Source organism: Panthera onca, chromosome D1, assembly GCF_046562875.1.
Source record: "Panthera onca isolate mPanOnc1 chromosome D1, mPanOnc1 haplotype 2, whole genome shotgun sequence".
NCBI lineage: Eukaryota > Metazoa > Chordata > Mammalia > Carnivora > Felidae > Panthera > Panthera onca.
Window position 1 is genome coordinate 27,454,261 of NC_138348.1, and position 16,610 is coordinate 27,470,870.

Genomic DNA, 16,610 nt, shown 5'->3' on the forward strand with positions numbered 1-16,610 from the left:
ATGCCACATATCCTTTCAATAGGATAAAGTAGATTTGGAATTTATCTTTGCATACTAACATCATTAGCTAATTACAGAAAAGAAATAAGACATTTAATTTCTATGAAGTTCATTTTCTGCCATAATTATTAATAATATAAGGCGGGATCTAAAAATAATGTACCTGAATCAAAAGAATCCTGCTCTAAAAGAAAACACACAATTAAAAATGATAAGACTGTATAGTTAATAGTCCTGTAGATGTCTAGAACTAATTAGGCATAGAAAAAAAAAAAATACTAGTGCCTTGAAAACAATCCCCTATACCTAAATTTCACTTTCTCTCTACGAGCATTTTACTTGGCAAAATCCTTCCCATTGCAAGATGCTCAATTCAGCTGTCACATTCTGTGGGATGCTTTCCTTCACTGACCCGCCCACCACTAAATTAGTCATTTCCACATTTGTGCTTTCATGGCACTCTACTGACTCTGACATTATCCCAGTTAATCCTACTGTGAGTGTTGGTTGGGTTTGAGTTTGTCTTTTCTCCCAACCGTCAGCAAAATGTGGGAAGGTTCCATGTGGTCCCTGCTCCTTTGAGCACACATGAATACACACACATACACAAATGCAGACTTACACACACAGAAAGCAAGACAGGGAACTTATTTGTCAATTCTATTTTCTATTTTCTATCCCCTATTCTTTCCATTGTCCTTCCCTTAATTTATATATATCTGGCATCCCCTAAGTGTATTTGTTCTTTAGAACTTGAGCAGAATGTTTGATATGTCTTTTGGCTTCCTTGTTTAATACAGAAAATGTTTAAGGTTTTAAATTTGCTTCTTGGTAAAGTTTTCGCAGAAAAATAAAACACTTTTTTTGTAAGCCATTCTGACTGGTATTACTGTCAAACAATTCCATAATATCATTGTTCATTTCTTCTTTGACCAAAGAGGTTTTTAGACAACACTTTTATTTATTTGCTTTTTGAGGTCAGGCTTTTGAGATGATTATTCATTTGTGATTTTTCCGTATTTGGGTCAGAGAATGTGGTCTGTACTACTTCTATACCTAGAACTCAATGTTTTATCTGTAGCCTATTTTGAGAGCCATTTAGAAATAGGGGACAAGCTAAAAAAAAGTTTGCAAATTTGACCCAGCAGTTCCACACCTAAAATTTGTTCTATGAATGTGACTGAAACAATTCACAAAAATGAATGTACATGGGTATTTATCACACTGCTGTTTATTGTGATAAAATTGGAAATTTTCTAAATATCACACAATAGGAGACTGATTACCTAAAATATGGATGTATTCCTATTAAGGAACACACATGCAGTCATCAATAATGATGATGTAGTTGAGTATTTGCTAAGAAGGAAAAGAGTTTACAAATTCTTTAAAAAGTACCAGTTATACAACAATATAAGCATAACCTCTTAAAAATATTTATACATTTCTTTTTAAGTTGTATTAGCATTTTATTTATTTTTATTCTCTCTCTGATTTTAGTTTACTTAATTATTTTATTTTTAAAGTAAGCTTCACGCCCAGCGCACAGCCCAATGTGGGGCTTGAACTCACGATCCTGAGATCAAGACCTGGGCTAAGATCAAGAATTGGACTCTTAATCGATTGAGCCACCCATGTGCCCCAATTTTTTTTCAGCTTTATTGAGCTATAATTGACAAATAGAATTGTAATATATTTAAAGTGTCCAACATGACAATTTGATGTACATATACATTGTGCAAAGATTCTCACAATCAAGTTCATTAACACATCTGTCACCTCACGTATTTGTCTTTTTGTGGGGGCTGAGACCACTTAAGTGGGGGCCGTCTTAGTAAATTCCAAGTATATAATGCAGAATTATCAGTTATAGTTATCATGTTATACATTGGATCCTCAGACCCATTCATTTTGTAATTGAAAGTTTGTACTCTTTTGCCAGGCTCTTCCCATCCCCCCCATCCCCAGGCAGCCACTATTCTACTCTGGTTCTATGAATTCAGCTTTTTTTTTTTTTTTTTTTTTAAAGATTCCACATGCGAGTGATACCATGCAGCACTTGTTTTTCTCTGTCTGGATTATTTCATTTAGCACACTTCCCTCAAGGCTGATCCATGTCTCGTACATATTTATACTAAAAAATTATTCATTCTTTATCTGAAATAAATTATAACTACATAAATTACCTACCTGTTTCTTTAATTATATTTCCTTGGTGATTTGGCCCTGCCTAATGTTTTCTTGTTTTGCAGTATTTGCTTACAAAAGTCCTTGCATGAAAGAAAGAAAGAAAGAAAGAAAGAAAGAAAGAAAGAAAGAAAGAAAAAGGCCTTGCATTTGCAATCTGTTTCATTTACATTGCAACAGTTTCTATAGTGGTCACACCCAACTTGTTTTGTTCTTTTGTCCAATGAACATTTATTAAAAAGAAAACATGCTCAACAATTACATTGTGAGCTAGTATCCTGATTTGTACTGCCTGTCACTAACTGGCTCAATTTCAGAAGCTTGGGGCTATCAGACAGTTGAGGACTCAGTGCAAGATGGGACTGACAGGTGGCAGTCATTCAAAAAGAAAAGTCACTTCCTTTCAGTGACATTCTCTTTTCCCAGAACAGGCTAGGTTCAGGCTTGGCCACAGAAGGAAGTCCTTGTAGGCTTAGCTGACAAGAAAATCTCGTTTCCAAATTCTCCAATCTGCTGTAAGACTGAACACTGATGATACCTGTAATTCCGTGAGTCTGAAGGGTATAGGAATTTCCAGGACGAGGTTCGCTTTCCTGTATGACTGGATTGCTGTCAAGCCTTCTTGCCTTAGAAGGTGGTCCCTTTTCAAATGTGGATGCTTAGCTTGTATATAAAGGCTGTAGTAAAATTCCTAGGAATGAAGAGTCTTATTTCCAAAATAGGCCAACCAGAGGTTGGACCTCCATTACTATCAGTAGCTGGTAGCTGCACAGGAAGCCCCCAAGGGGTCCCATGAATAACGGAAGCATTTCTTCTCTTATTTTTCTCTTTTACAGCTTTATTGAGGCATAACTGGTACGCAAAAATTGCATGTATTTAATGTATATGTTTTGATGAATTTGGATATATACACACACTCTTGTGATACCGTCCCCACAATCAAGGTAGCAAACATATCTATACAGCCTTCAAAAGTTTCCAAGCCCATCCATCTTTGGTCAGCTTCTCCAAGATGGGACACAACAGAATGCACGCAGTATGTGCAGTGCTGTGCCATCAGTATATTGGCATGTTCGGCCCCAAGCAGCAGATCTCATTGTTCTGGCACCGTTCGGCTCACTGATAAGGTTCTCCTGGGGAGCTTATTACAGTACTCTTGCTGGGGTAAGTCAAATGACGTTAGGCAGGGTCCTATAAGGAAACAGACTTTTCAAAATGAAATAACTGAACAGAACTCAATGAGATTACTTGCGGAGATATGAGCAGGATGGAGGAATAAATATAGGGTGGTGAGGTGCCCAGAGATTAGTAAATGGAGGAGAGCTGTTTCCAACCCTGAAAGAGCGATGGGAGGGACCAGGGGTACTGGACAGTATGAAGAGTTGAGAGAGGGCACCACAAGGAGTGTTCTTCACAGAGAAACACAGCTACTGCTAAAACCCCAGCTGGTGGACATTAAATAGCCCTACCTTCTCTTTTCTCCCCTCTTCCCCAGTCTCCTACCAATGCCTCCCAATGGCTGAACGCAACCAGAAGCCAGATGACAAGGGAGCCCAGGTGAAGAAGTTCATAGAGATCAGCCTCCAGGAACATAGAACAGAGCTTAGGTCAGAGGCTGATTTTTCCCTTCTTCCTGGGGAATATCCTCCCGCCACCAAAAAAAATTAAAAATTTAAAAAATTAAAAAAAATAAAATAATAAAAAAAAAAGCACTAGCCCATCTAAGCCTGCCCACCAAGTGCATACTGGTTCAGCCTCTCTTATAATGTCTGTCAGGCACTACAGGAACAACAGTGGATAAACTGACCTGGTTAAGCCTCAAAAGGTCACAGTAAGACTCAAATTCTAGTGGCTACTAGTGGCTTCCCCAGCCCCACAAGCTATTAAATTGGTGGATGGTATTATTTGGCACCCTGGCCCATACTGTGTGAGAATACTGCATTTTCTTCGCCCCTGATAGGAGACATTGTTTCAATGATGCACTCTGGGCAAGCTTTGGGATTACAAACCATTCTTGGTCGCACCTTCAGTGTTCACTAGTTTAGAGTCCAGTGTTGGGGGCACTTCAAATGTATCCAGTCTGCAGGGTTCAGTCACCATGCATCCAGAAGGTTCCTATCAAGTACACAGGCTGCAGGAAAACAAGAAGCATGTACCAGACAAAACAAAAGACATTTATTGAGCAAATTCAGGAGCATTTAAAGTCTCACCTAAGGGAGGAGGAAGGGTGACCAGTCCCAGAACAAATTTATATGACTTCTGGAATTGTGCCTTTAAATCTCTTACAACCATTCCGGACTTCTCATTAGCCATCCGTTTGTGTTTTTGCTCCAGAGGAGCAGAAAAATCCATTCCAGATTTTTGCATCAACGCATCAGGCAGGTTGCCTTTCCGAGCTGCAGTGGCGGCCTCTCATTTCCACACATATCTGTAATTTTATCCTTCTCCCTGCTTTCAGCCGTAAAGCATAAGCATATTCCTGAATTTTTTCTGGGCTCTGCAGAGGCAGGCCTCCTTTTGACCAATCACCAGCTGTCTTTTGGCCCAAGGTTTTTCTTTCAGGTGACGCACTTGTTTGGGGCAGTAGGGGTCTGGCAGTTCCAACCCGATCCTCCCGCCTCATCATCCCCTATACTCCCAGATGCCCAGGCTGCCTCACCACAACTAAGAGCGCTGACCCCAGAGGTGGCGGGGTCCACTCCCAGGCCTTCCCTGCTACCTGACAAGACCCCCTGAGAATCACCTGAGAATGTTTCCTGCCCCAGGAGGCCATTCCCAAAAACACTTAGCAAGGGACAAAGTGGAGTGTGACCTTCATGCAGCCGTCTTTCAAGGGCTCAGGACACACACACCCCCAATGCCAGGCAGCATAAATGCAAAATGTTGGGGGGAGGGGTACAAGCAGAGAGGGAGGAGAGAGCACAGGATCCCTCTCCCTGTCTCAGCTCTCAGCTTTCATTATCCCACTGAGAGGTACATGAGGCTGGGCAAAGGAAGACTAGACACATCCCAGAAAGTGTTCGATAGAGAGCTAATAGAGACCCTAAACTATGGTGTTTTATATATGGGGGGCAGAGTACGGGTAAGGCTCCGTTTACCAGGAGCCTCTAGAACTCAGTATCTGGTGACTGCGGTCCTGCCTCTCAGCAAACTCACATCTGCTGAGGCAGCTAGTTGCTAAACCGTGATAATAAGGGACTATGTGGATTGTCCCCCAAACAGGAGGGGGTGTATCTCTCACCTTCTGAAGAGTACTGGCATCAAAGCTGGAACAGCACTGTGCTCATCTTAATTCCTTACAGGCCAGAGCCCAGACCCTTGCCCTTGATAAGATATGAATGAACATCTGAGGGACTTACTGGAATAGCGGATGGGAACCTGGAAGCTGATGATACTACAACGTAATTATCTGCAGGTAAGGCGTTGTGCTCTAAAAACCATACACCATAGGCCAAAGTGACACTGGGGTTCTCAAGAGAACACGTAAGCGTATTTATTTCTCAAGCATTATCACTCCCTGAGAGAGCAGAGAAACCTTTTTTAAAAACTTCCACATATGAACTCTTTTTTCAGAACCTTGTGCTTTCTGTGATTTACTACAGGAATATTAATGGCAAGCAAATACTATTTTAGTGAAATCCTTCTGTGCCCTTTAAAGAATAGCATCCAAAACAATTAGCAGACTTGGAAGAACTGTTTCTCCCACCCAGGCACACAGGCTCTGGAGCCCTTGCCTTCAGTCTTAGTCCACGGGACCCAAATAGTCAAGTCCTGCCTCCCTATCCCTACCCCTTCTCCAGCCATTATTGTAGGTATTTGGGAGGGAGGTGGTAACAGAAAGCCACAGCCCAGGAACAGGCTCTCCTGGCCTCGCGCACCTCCACTGCTCCCCCAACCTCCTCTACTGACTTCATACCATGCCGGGGAGGAAAGTGGGGCCCGGGTTGAAACCACCTCCCCAGAAGGCATAGGCTGTTGGACAAGAGGGCTGGCAACCTGATGGCGGTCTCCAAGATGCGACAGTGGCACAGCTCTGCAGCCTGAGATAGAGGGTCTAGGGGAGATAGCAGGAGTTCTGAACCCCACCACCTGGGAGAAGCTGGTCCTCCACCTGAGCGCCCCTTCTGACCTTCTGGGAGAAAAATAATCATTTAAAAAAGACATGAAAACATGTATTTAGCTGTTCATTTTTTCCTTGCCTTTCGCTCCAACAGCACTGTGGGAATCCAGTTTTTACTTAAAATTTTGCTGTTTTGTTCATTATAGAGTTTTGCATTCATTTTGGGTTTTTTTTTAAAAAATACTGCATTAAAATATGACTTATTTTGATTATTGAGGTTTTGGGGTTTTTTTTGGCACTCCCTTAAATTTTGTCTCCCAGGTGAGTACCTGTCTCATCTCACCTTCATCCCGACCATGGTAGTAAGGTAACATCATACTTCTGGTCTTCTCATTTGGTCATAACTGGAGCAAGTCCAAAGGAAAGGAAAGGAAAATACAATAGGGTAGCAGAAGCAAATGCATTGCACTGAAAACTCCCCGCCCCAGCTTTTGGACTTAAAACAAGTTAAATTGCTTATCCGACGGAGAAATAGAGACAAGCATGAATTAGAATCCAATCAAAATAAGCATGTACCTGTATCTACACGTAGGTATGGTTCCATGGCAAATAGCAATGATTGCTGTCTTCATCTGCTCAACCTAAATTTAAACTTTCTGCTTGTTGAATGTCATGCTAGGCCCTGGAGTCACAAGGATGAAAAAGACTGAGAACTTACAGTCTGGTAAGAGAGACAAATAGGGAACAGCCGGCCTGAATCCAACTCTCGAAATGCCCTAAATGTGTGCATAAATAGTTTGAAAGTACAGAGAGGTGAGCAGTTTCCTTTGTTTTAGTTTTTGTGTTTTCTTCCTAAGTGAGGGTCTCATTTTTATCAGTGGGATTTTAACGTATGGAGGTGAGTGCCAACATGGCAAGGCCAATGCCATTGAAAGATTTTTACTACATCTCACTGGAGAAGGGGGCATACCACATCATGTAGGGCCACAGTGGAAGCATCTGGTTTACTCGGGATGCAGAAGCAGGAGCAAGGGGAAAGGTTAGGCCAGGGACTTTATTGGGGTTTCCAGGAAAGGCAGGGCAAGGAAGAGTAAGCAGCTTAGGACCGGCTAGTCTGAACAATACATGGTGGGCCTGGGCTCTAGTTGCCTGGTACCTGGCCCTCGGATGATTTAGGGCAGGGGAAATATTGGCTTGGTGTGTGAGAGTTAGGTAAAAGAGGGGTTGGTTTGCATATGAGAGGTGTGCTCCCAACCAAGTTATTTGCTCCCTGTAAGAACTAGCTAGCCCTAGGAGGACAGTCTGTCCTCTGACAGCAAGATTTTTAGGATCAAAACATCACAACATACAGAAAATTCAAAAACATGATTAATACACTGTGGATGGGGGAGAGGAGTTATAAATATTAGAAAAATCACAAATATAAAACATTAATGGTATGGTGAATTGAGGAAATGGAGTGGTTTGGGTTGGATGGTGGACTTATTTCTACTTTTCCATATAGCTAGGAGGAAACCTTCTCCAGGATATGGAAGAGTTTGGAAAACTTAGTAATGGATGTATGCATAGGCTTCGGAAATTAACATTTACTGACTATCTAGTCAGGCACTTAACACAAACAAAACTTCATTTCCATCCATAAACCACTTTAGGGGAGGGATAGATTTTAGAGATGAGTCCAGAAGCTCACAGAATTTAGGCATGGTTAGCTAGTCCACCAGCTCCATTCTAGTAAAGTAAATGACAGATTCGTGATCCCCAGGTCTCACTGGACTCCTCGAAGTCCCTTACACCATACTGCCGTTGGAAAAGCAAGGGAAAAGGAGGATTCAGGTAAGTGTATATTCACTTCTCCCACCAGCACTTTTGTACCACCTTGGTGAAGCTAACAATGGGCAACCGCCATGCCTCAGTTACGCCCACTAGCGGTTTTGGCTCATCCCTTCACACCCAGGATACTTAACATTGCTGAGATTAAACCTTGGGGGGGGGGGGGGGGGAATCCATTTAGCACACACTTTGCATTGCCCTAATGGGCTGAATAACCTTGACGACCAAATTAAGTGAAAGCGTCTGACCTTTAGATCCAGTACCTGTGCACCTTTAACTTGGGGAGGTGGTTAAAATAATTCCTTCAAAAATCATTTCCCCAATTCGGGAGGAGCCTGGCACCTCTGGCTAATTTCTCAACTCTGCGCCTACTGAATGGACAAGGCTCAGAGCCGCCCTGTTGTGTGCTAGGGACACGCGGGGCGAGGGAGGCTGACCGGAAAAACAAGGTTTCTAGGTTGGAAGACTAAGAGGAGCGAAGGATTTGGGGGTCAAGGGCGGAGAGGACTTAGGGTGAGATTTGGGGCCTGTCTCCGAGGATACCGGGTGTAAAATTTCACATACGGGGGCGGGAGGGCTAGAGAGAGCCAGGCAGACAAAAGTCTTTGGGAACAAAGGCTGAAAGGGGTCCGGGGTGGGCAAGTTTAGGGACTGGAGTGGGAGGAGAGAGTGCGGGAGATGTCACGGGGAATAGGAGACAGCCTGCAGAGCTCGCGCACGGTAGCGGAGCCGGGATCCGCGAAGCAGCGGGTCCTACTGCACTGGCCTGGGGCCCACGGGGCGGGGGTGGAGCCTTGCCGGGAGCCGCCCCTTCGATCCGCCCTGTGGGCGGGGCCGTCCTGGCGGTTACATAACAAACCTGTACCAGCGGCTGGGGAGCGGCTCGGGCGGTGGCGGCGGGGGGCGGGGTCTGGGCGGGACCGGGGCGGGGCCAGGCCTGCACCGGGCCAGGCAAGATGGCGGCGATGGAGACCCAGTCGGCACCGCTGACCCTAGAATCGCTGCCGACCGATCCCCTGCTCCTCATCTTATCCTTCTTGGACTACCGGGACCTAATCAAGTAATGGGACGACGCGCATGGCAGGGGTGGGGTCACGGGACGGGGGAAGGCAGTGAGGCAGGAGGGACGGAGGCCCGGCCAGCCGACCGGACCTGGACTCCCGCGTCAGCCAGAAGGTGACGCCAGGGCAGCCCTGATCCTGCAGAGCCACCCCAGGGCCTGGGCGAGACGGGGGCGGAAAGGGCCCCGCCTTTAGATCTTCCTCCCGTCCAGGGCCCAGGCCTGAGGAGCGACGAGAGTCCTCTCTCCCAGGCCTCGGCGAGGCCCAGTTGTAAGATCGGGGAGGTATTTCTCCCGGCTGCTGCCCCGCCAACCCCAGTGCCCAGTACCCGCCTCCCGCCCCGCTGGTTTCGGCCCGATCTGGCCCAGCCCTGGATGCTTTGGAAAAGCCCCTGTCCAGGCCAAGTGCTCTTTTCTGCTTGGACCAGGGCCTGCGGACTGGGACGCAGTAGTGGGCAGGTGGGGCGCCGGAAAGAAGGAGCCAGGCGACCCTCTGACCCGCCCCCAGGTGCGACTTCCGTGGTACCATAATATCTAGCAGGGCTCACTTTCGGACATCTATGCTTGATAATTGTTTTGCTGCCAGCTTTCCTCCTCACGGTTGCATGTTGGATTTTGTGTTTTGGTAGTGACTTCCGGTGGTGCGATACAGGTGACCGTCTTCTCCCCTGTACGCTTTGGGTTTCCCACATTACCAGCATCCGTTCCAAAAATAAACACCGGTTGCTGGTAAGGGTGGTTAAGTGCCCAGTTCCTTCTGCGCTCGGGACTGTCTGGGATGGTGGAAGAAATGGCGTTGTTTACACCCTTGACAGCTGGTGGCATGGCTCTGGCTTTCTTGTGCCACCATATGTATTTGCAGAGGAGGCAAAATCGCCCTCTTAAGGATGGGTAGGCAAGATTCGTTTTGTTTTGTTTTGATTTGTTTTTTGTATTACCAACTGGATTATAACCATTTGATTATTGTGCCCTGTGTTAACAGAAATTCTTTTAGAAATACAGCATTCTTGGATTTATTAATAATTGTTGGCTTGCCTAGCTATGTGGCGAGAGAGGGATAACTCCAGTTTCTGGCTGCTATCTATATTAGTGCCTGTAACTTTGTTTTTCAAGAAAATAAATTTTCTCTACCCAGGCTGGTACTTAAAGCAAAGAAATAACATTTGTCTTTTCTTTGGAAAAGGCTGTTCCAGGAGCAAACTGTTTTCATCTGCAATATTTTGTTGCTATATAGCCTCTTAGAAATCTAAGACACACACACACACATTGCTGCCAGAGTGATTTTTCTAAGACAGATCTGGCTGTCATTCTCCTTAACCTATGATACTTCTTGTTTATTTACAGACTATAACCTAAACTTCTGGGAGCATTTGTGGTCCTTATCAATTTGGCACAGACCACTCTAGCCAAATCAGACCTCTGCCAGCATACTGCACACTTGTGTTTTTTTGTTCAGTGGCTTAAGCTCTTGACCCTGCCTGGAAGCCTTGCTTGCCTTTTCTCAACCTGGCAAGATGGAATTTCTTTAAGACCCTCTCTCCTGATTCCTCTACCTTCTTCTTTCTTTTGCAGAGTTTATTTGTCATACCAGATAGATTGTGTGCTTTTTTTTTTTAATTTAAATTTTATTTTTTTTAGAAAGAGGGAACGAGTGGGGGGAGGGACAGAGGGGAAGAAAGAAAGAATCTCAAGCAGGCTCCATGCTCAGCATAGATCTAGCCTGTCGTGGGGCTCGATCCCACAACCCTGGGATCATGAGCATGACCCGAGCCGAAATCAAGAGTTGGACCCTCAACCCGCTGAGCCCCCCAGGCACCCCTAGATCTGTGCACTTCTTAAAAGTAAAGACTGTCTTGGGGTGCCTGGGGAGCTCAGTCAGTTAAGCATCTGATTCTTGATTTCCACGCAGGTCATGATCTCACAGCCGTGAGTTCCAGTGGAGTTTGAGCCCAGGGTCAGGCTCTATGCTGACAGCTCCAAGCCCGCTTGGGATCCTCTCTGCCCCTCCCTCATGTTCTCTCTCTCTCTCTCTCTCTCACTGTCTCTCCTCAAAATAAATAAATAAACATTTTTAAAAATTCTCAAAAGGTAAAGACTGTTTGTTTATCTTAGTATTCTTCATTTATTCAGTAGATTCTTTTTCAGTGCCTGCTGTGTGCCAGCCAGTTAAATGTTGGGGATATAACAGTGAACAAGACAGAGAGGCCTCTCTTACGAAGTTTTACAGTTGTGTGGGCAAGATGGGAAAACAAAGTGCATAATTACAAGAGATGCTGTTTGCTATGAAGGAAATAAACCAGTTCCTCTGTAAAGGAATGGGAGGGAGGGATGATCAGTTCACATTGCAAGGAGTTGTCGTATATGAAGGATGGCATAGAGCAGTCCTGGCAGAGGGAACAGTGTGTTCAGAAGCTGATTGGACAATAACATAGCCTGTTGGAGGTGCTAGAATGGTGTTGTGGGAGTTAGGGAGTGACTCACAGGCAGAATGGCTTGAGAAGAGACTGGTGAGATCATGCAGGACCCTGTGAGCCAAGATGAGGGGATCAGATTTTATTTTAAATGCTTTAGAGAAGAACCTTTTTGTTCTATTCAGGCCCTCAATGGATTAGATGATGCCCACCCACATTGTCCACCATTTCAAATGCTAATCCTTTCCAGAAACATCTATACACACACATACACACACACACAGAAATGTTTAAACAGCTATCTGGTTATCTATCCCTTGGTGCAGGCAAGTTGACACATAAAGTTAACTGTCACAAACATCACATTTTATTTACAAAAAAGTTTCCAGTGTACTACAACTTCTTTCCTGCACTATACAGCCCACTTTGCCAAGTGTCTTGCCTATTGCTGAGCTCCAAAGTTTTAGATACATATTTACTGAACTGGATGGTGTTGGATTGGGGTAGTCTGTTGGAATCATTGTGTAATATTAACTGCACAATGTGGATCTCTTCCCAATGATTTATTGTGTACTATTCATTCTTAACCCTCACTGTGTCTCAGAATTATATGTGACACTTTTTTTTAAGTTTATTTATTTTGAGAGAGAGAGAGAGAACAAGCAGGGGAGGGGCAGAGAGATAGGGAGAGCGAGAATCCCAAGCAGGCTCCTATGCGGGCTTGGTCTCACGTACTGTGAGATGATGAGCTCAGCCTAGATCAAGAGTCTGATGTTCAATGGACTAAGCCACCCAGGGGCCCCAACATGTGACACTTTTTAAACATACACATGCTTGAGATACAGATCTTACCCCAAGCCAACAGAGTCAGAATGTCTAGAACAGTATTTCTCATCCTTCACGTACATCAAAATCACCTTTGGTGCTTATTCCAGAGATTCTTTTATGTTGTTTACCTCTTGGGACAGTAGAGAGAGAAGGATCAAGAAAAGAAGGAATGAACTCCAAATTCACAAAACTGGAGGGATTCCTATGTTTGCAAATATTAGTTTGGGCACCTCCTGAGCTTGGAAGAAAAGGATCAGGATGATGTTTGTGTAAAATCTGAAAACTGAACAAAGGCTATTATATTATTTACCATCAGTTGGTTTCTCACATGCCCCAGTCATGGCTTTGACAAGCCCCATGTAATTTAAGATTCCCTTAATTGATTACCTATTGCGCAGCTGAGATCTTTGAATATCGGCTTTTCTACAACCTGTGATTCATCTTCTGAAAGGACCGAAATCCATTTTCCTAATCCTAGGTTCATTCTTTTTGCAAATTAATTAAGTAGGGTAGGCTTTATAGGACTGGAGCACTATTGTATTAGAAGTCTCTATATAATAAGAAAATTATTTATCTCTAATATTCCATGTTTTTGAGCAGCCGATACTAACTTGGATCACTATGGATACTGAATCAGAACTATAATGATTCTGACATATTTTAGAGATGGGCTTTCCAATAGTTGCTATAATTAAAATTGGTTTTGGCTGCAGTATTTCTTTCCTTTAAGAAAAAATTGGAACAAAAAAAGACAAAAGGCTTATGTATTTAATATCAAATGTCTTGCAGATCTTAACATTTCTTTTTTGTTTACATCTGAGTAACATTTCTTCCTGTATGTAGAAGTACTGTCCCAATAATAAGTGCATGAAAACTCTTTGATTTGAAATTAACAACTCCAAAAGTTTATGTGTTTTATAGACTTTCATACGAAAACTATAGTTGTAGAGGTTTGGGGGGTTTATTCGTGAACTCAAATAGTTAAGATTTCACCACTCACAAGGTAATTATAGTAGCTAACATGCTGAACAGGTTTTAGAAAATACTGTTTTGCAATTATAAGGGTGGAAAGTGGGAAATAAGAAACGTAAAGGGAATAAAATCAAACAACATTGAGTATTTTTATCTTTATTTCTAAACTGTTTTCTTATTTTCTTTCATACTAACCTTGAATCTGGTTACTGCCAGTTGTTGCTATGTCAGTCGAAGGCTTAGCCAGCTATCAAGTCATGATCCGCTGTGGAGAAGACATTGCAAAAAATACTGGCTGATATCTGAGTGAGTATTCAGGAAATATGTATTTCTGAAATCCGTCCCTTGGCTTCTGTAACACTAGTCTGTCTGCATCCTCCTCTCTAACCCAAGGCTCTCTTTATCTCCTTTGATTGTTCTCCTTGTGCCTCCCAGTAAATGCTGGTGTTCTCTAAGCTTCTATCCTTGGGCCACTGTTCTTCTCCCTCTACGAATTCTGCACGCATGTTGCCGTTTGTAGTGGCTGCCTGTGTGCTCCTAACTCCCAAACCTGAATGTCCATCCCTGACATCCCCACAGAGATCACAACCGCCTGCTGGACCTTTTCCATTGGATGACCCACCAGGGTTTTCTGAGTTCAGTAAATGTTAATAAACTTGACAGAATGAAAGTGTAGTTGACAGTAGGTGGCGTTGGGAAAGACAAAAGAAAAGGTAGGGTTGTCAATATCTTTTTCTTAGATCGAGGGAATCAAGTCCTGGCAAGTTGGCAAAGCAAGAAGTAAAGGTCTAAGTATATTATTTAAAGCTGCAAGTTACTCAGTAGAACTAAAAATAATAGGCTATCAAACCCTGGGAGGAGGAAGAATGGGGAAGAGGAAATTTTAAGTATTGTCTGAACTGATCTTTTTCTTTGGGGTATCAGTAGATAGATATAAAATCGATAGATCAAGACTAGAGGCATAAATGTTTAGACTTATAACTTCCAGAAATAACTAAAGTTTCCTTTGAAGGGTTGGACTTAGAATAGGAGACTAGTTTTTCATAAGTTTGTTGGTACTGTATGGTTTTGATAATATGTATGTACATTATTTTCCTTCCAACCCCTGTCTCTCCCCACCCCCCAAACAACACCTGAATTGTTGTTTTCACCATCCCTAAACCCGATTCTCCTGCATTCCTCATCTTCATGGTGGTACCATCCACCTGGGCCTTCCAAGCCAGAAACAGGCATCATCCTAGATCTCCTCTCTTTCTGTCTCTACATTCATTCAATTACCAAGCCCTTTCTGATTTTAGCCTCTCTATATTTCTTGAATCTTTTTTCTCATTTCATCTAGCTACCCGTTTTAGGTCAGTTCATCATCTCTTACCAGAACTCCTCACAACCCTCCTGACTCATCTCTTGGGCCTCTAGTTTACACACCTCCCAAACCACAACCACAATTCTCTCTTTCAGCTCCCCTGTTAAAACCCTTCAGTAGCTCTCTGTTCCCTACAGGATAAGGTCCAACCTCGTTAGCATGATACCGGAAGGCCCTTTGTAGCTGCCTTATCCTGTGCCACTTCTGACTCTTAAGTTTACGCTTCATTCTTTCCCCCTGATTAGAATATACATTATTTGAGGGCAGAAAATAAGCCTCATTTTTTTTTTTTTTAATTTTTTTTTCAACGTTTTTTATTTATTTTTGGGACAGAGAGAGACAGAGCATGAACGGGGGAGGGGCAGAGAGAGAGGGAGACACAGAATCGGAAACAGGCTCCAGGCTCTGAGCCATCAGCCCAGAGCCTGACGCGGGGCTCGAACTCACCGCAAGATGTGACCTGGCTGAAGTCGGACGCTTAACCGACTGCGCCACCCAGGCGCCCCAAGCCTCATTTTTTAATGTCCTCCATGGCTGAGTAGACACTCAATAAATGTATGTGAAATTGTACCAAATGAGAGATTGAATCATGTGATTACTTTGAATGCTACTGGGTAACCCAGTGTAGATAAATTGTATTAGTATCGTTATATCATTAAATTCTAAACGTTTTCTAAAGTAAAACAACTACATATATGCTTTAAAACTTTATAATTGTGATGTTTTAAGGAGTAAGTTGAAATTCATACCTTACATACTATTCACATTGTGTTTCATTAAGGACATAGGGGAAAACTTAGGGGAAAGAATAAGTAGAAATAAGACAATAAGTGACTCATAATCCCACCCTGCCAGCAATAACTCCTGTAGAATTTTTGATGTATGTATCACTTTTGCTATCTAGTCTTCATTTGTAGCTAAAATAAATGAAAAGGAAGGGAGAGGTAAGCACAAATTCCCAATAAAGTATGTTGGTAAGTGTTTAATTTCATTTCAAAAGATTTTTAATCTCATTTTTTAAAATCTGTTTAGGGAAGAGAAAACACAGAAGAATCAGTGTTGGAAATCTCTCTTCATAGATACTTACTCTGATGTAGGAAGATACATTGACCATTATGCTGCTATTAAAAAGGCCTGGGATGATCTCAAGAAATATTTGGAGCCCAGATGTCCTCGGATGGTTTTGTCTCTGAAAGGTACTGGGAATGCAGGGTCTCCCTTCTTCATCTAGTAACTGTAGTATAAATAGGTTAAATAACTTTGGTTTTCTTATCATCTATGCTACTCTATAATTCACCAACATTATCTGTAATTCACCATTCATATTTGGCCAAGAAAATAGGAAGCCTATATTACTAAAAGGACTCTTGCTTTACTGCTTGTCCCATTTTTGAGTGCCTTGGGACCCATGTGATTATTTATTAGAAGGGAAAGCTGAACTCCTTGTATCCTTATATTTTATAATAAACTCACTAATAGGAAGAGTGCTTGAGGATAACTATTGTGATTTCTTTCAAAGGATTTGTTTTTTAATTGAAAAACTGCCTGCTGTATCAACCCTCTTTCTTATTTTTAGTGCAAGTAAATTGTTGTTTGATAGTCTAATGATCTAGAAAGATCAAGTATTAAAGACCTGGGTCTTTAAGAGTGTGAGAGGAGCATACTAAAATAAGGAAACCTTTCATCCCTATTTTGACATTTACAGAACAGTTAAAACTAAGATTTGAACTGAGGTCTATTTGACCCCAGAATTTGTGCTCTTTCTATTATTGTCCAACTCTGGGAAGAGATATTAACAAGCTCTTTCCCATTCATTTGATTTGCTAATTTATGCCCAGGAAAGTATATAAATAGGTTGCAGATATATTGCTACTTAGTCCCCAAGTTTTTTCAGATTTC

At 42.8% G+C, this 16,610-nt stretch overlaps 1 protein-coding gene and 1 long non-coding RNA gene across 2 annotated transcripts in view; one reads left to right on the forward strand and one right to left on the reverse strand.

Moving 5' to 3' along the window:
• Positions 1-3,073: 3,073 nt before the first annotated feature.
• LOC132662470 (uncharacterized) lies at positions 3,074-7,053 on the reverse strand. The gene is made up of 4 exons (XR_009602599.2): positions 6,824-7,053; positions 6,591-6,651; positions 4,212-4,318; positions 3,074-3,378 (listed from the first exon to the last, which is right to left on the reverse strand). It is a non-coding gene; the product is annotated as an uncharacterized LOC132662470 (long non-coding RNA).
• Positions 7,054-9,003: 1,950 nt separating this feature from the next.
• The window catches only part of FBXO3 (F-box protein 3), a 32,518-nt gene continuing 24,911 nt past the window's right edge, over positions 9,004-16,610 (forward strand). Inside the window, exons 1-3 of the mRNA XM_060606314.3 lie at positions 9,004-9,137; positions 13,565-13,654; positions 15,744-15,907. Coding sequence (XP_060462297.1) covers positions 9,034-9,137; positions 13,565-13,654; positions 15,744-15,907 — 358 coding nt within the window. The 5' untranslated portion in view covers positions 9,004-9,033. The remainder of the gene's footprint in view (positions 9,138-13,564; positions 13,655-15,743; positions 15,908-16,610) is intronic.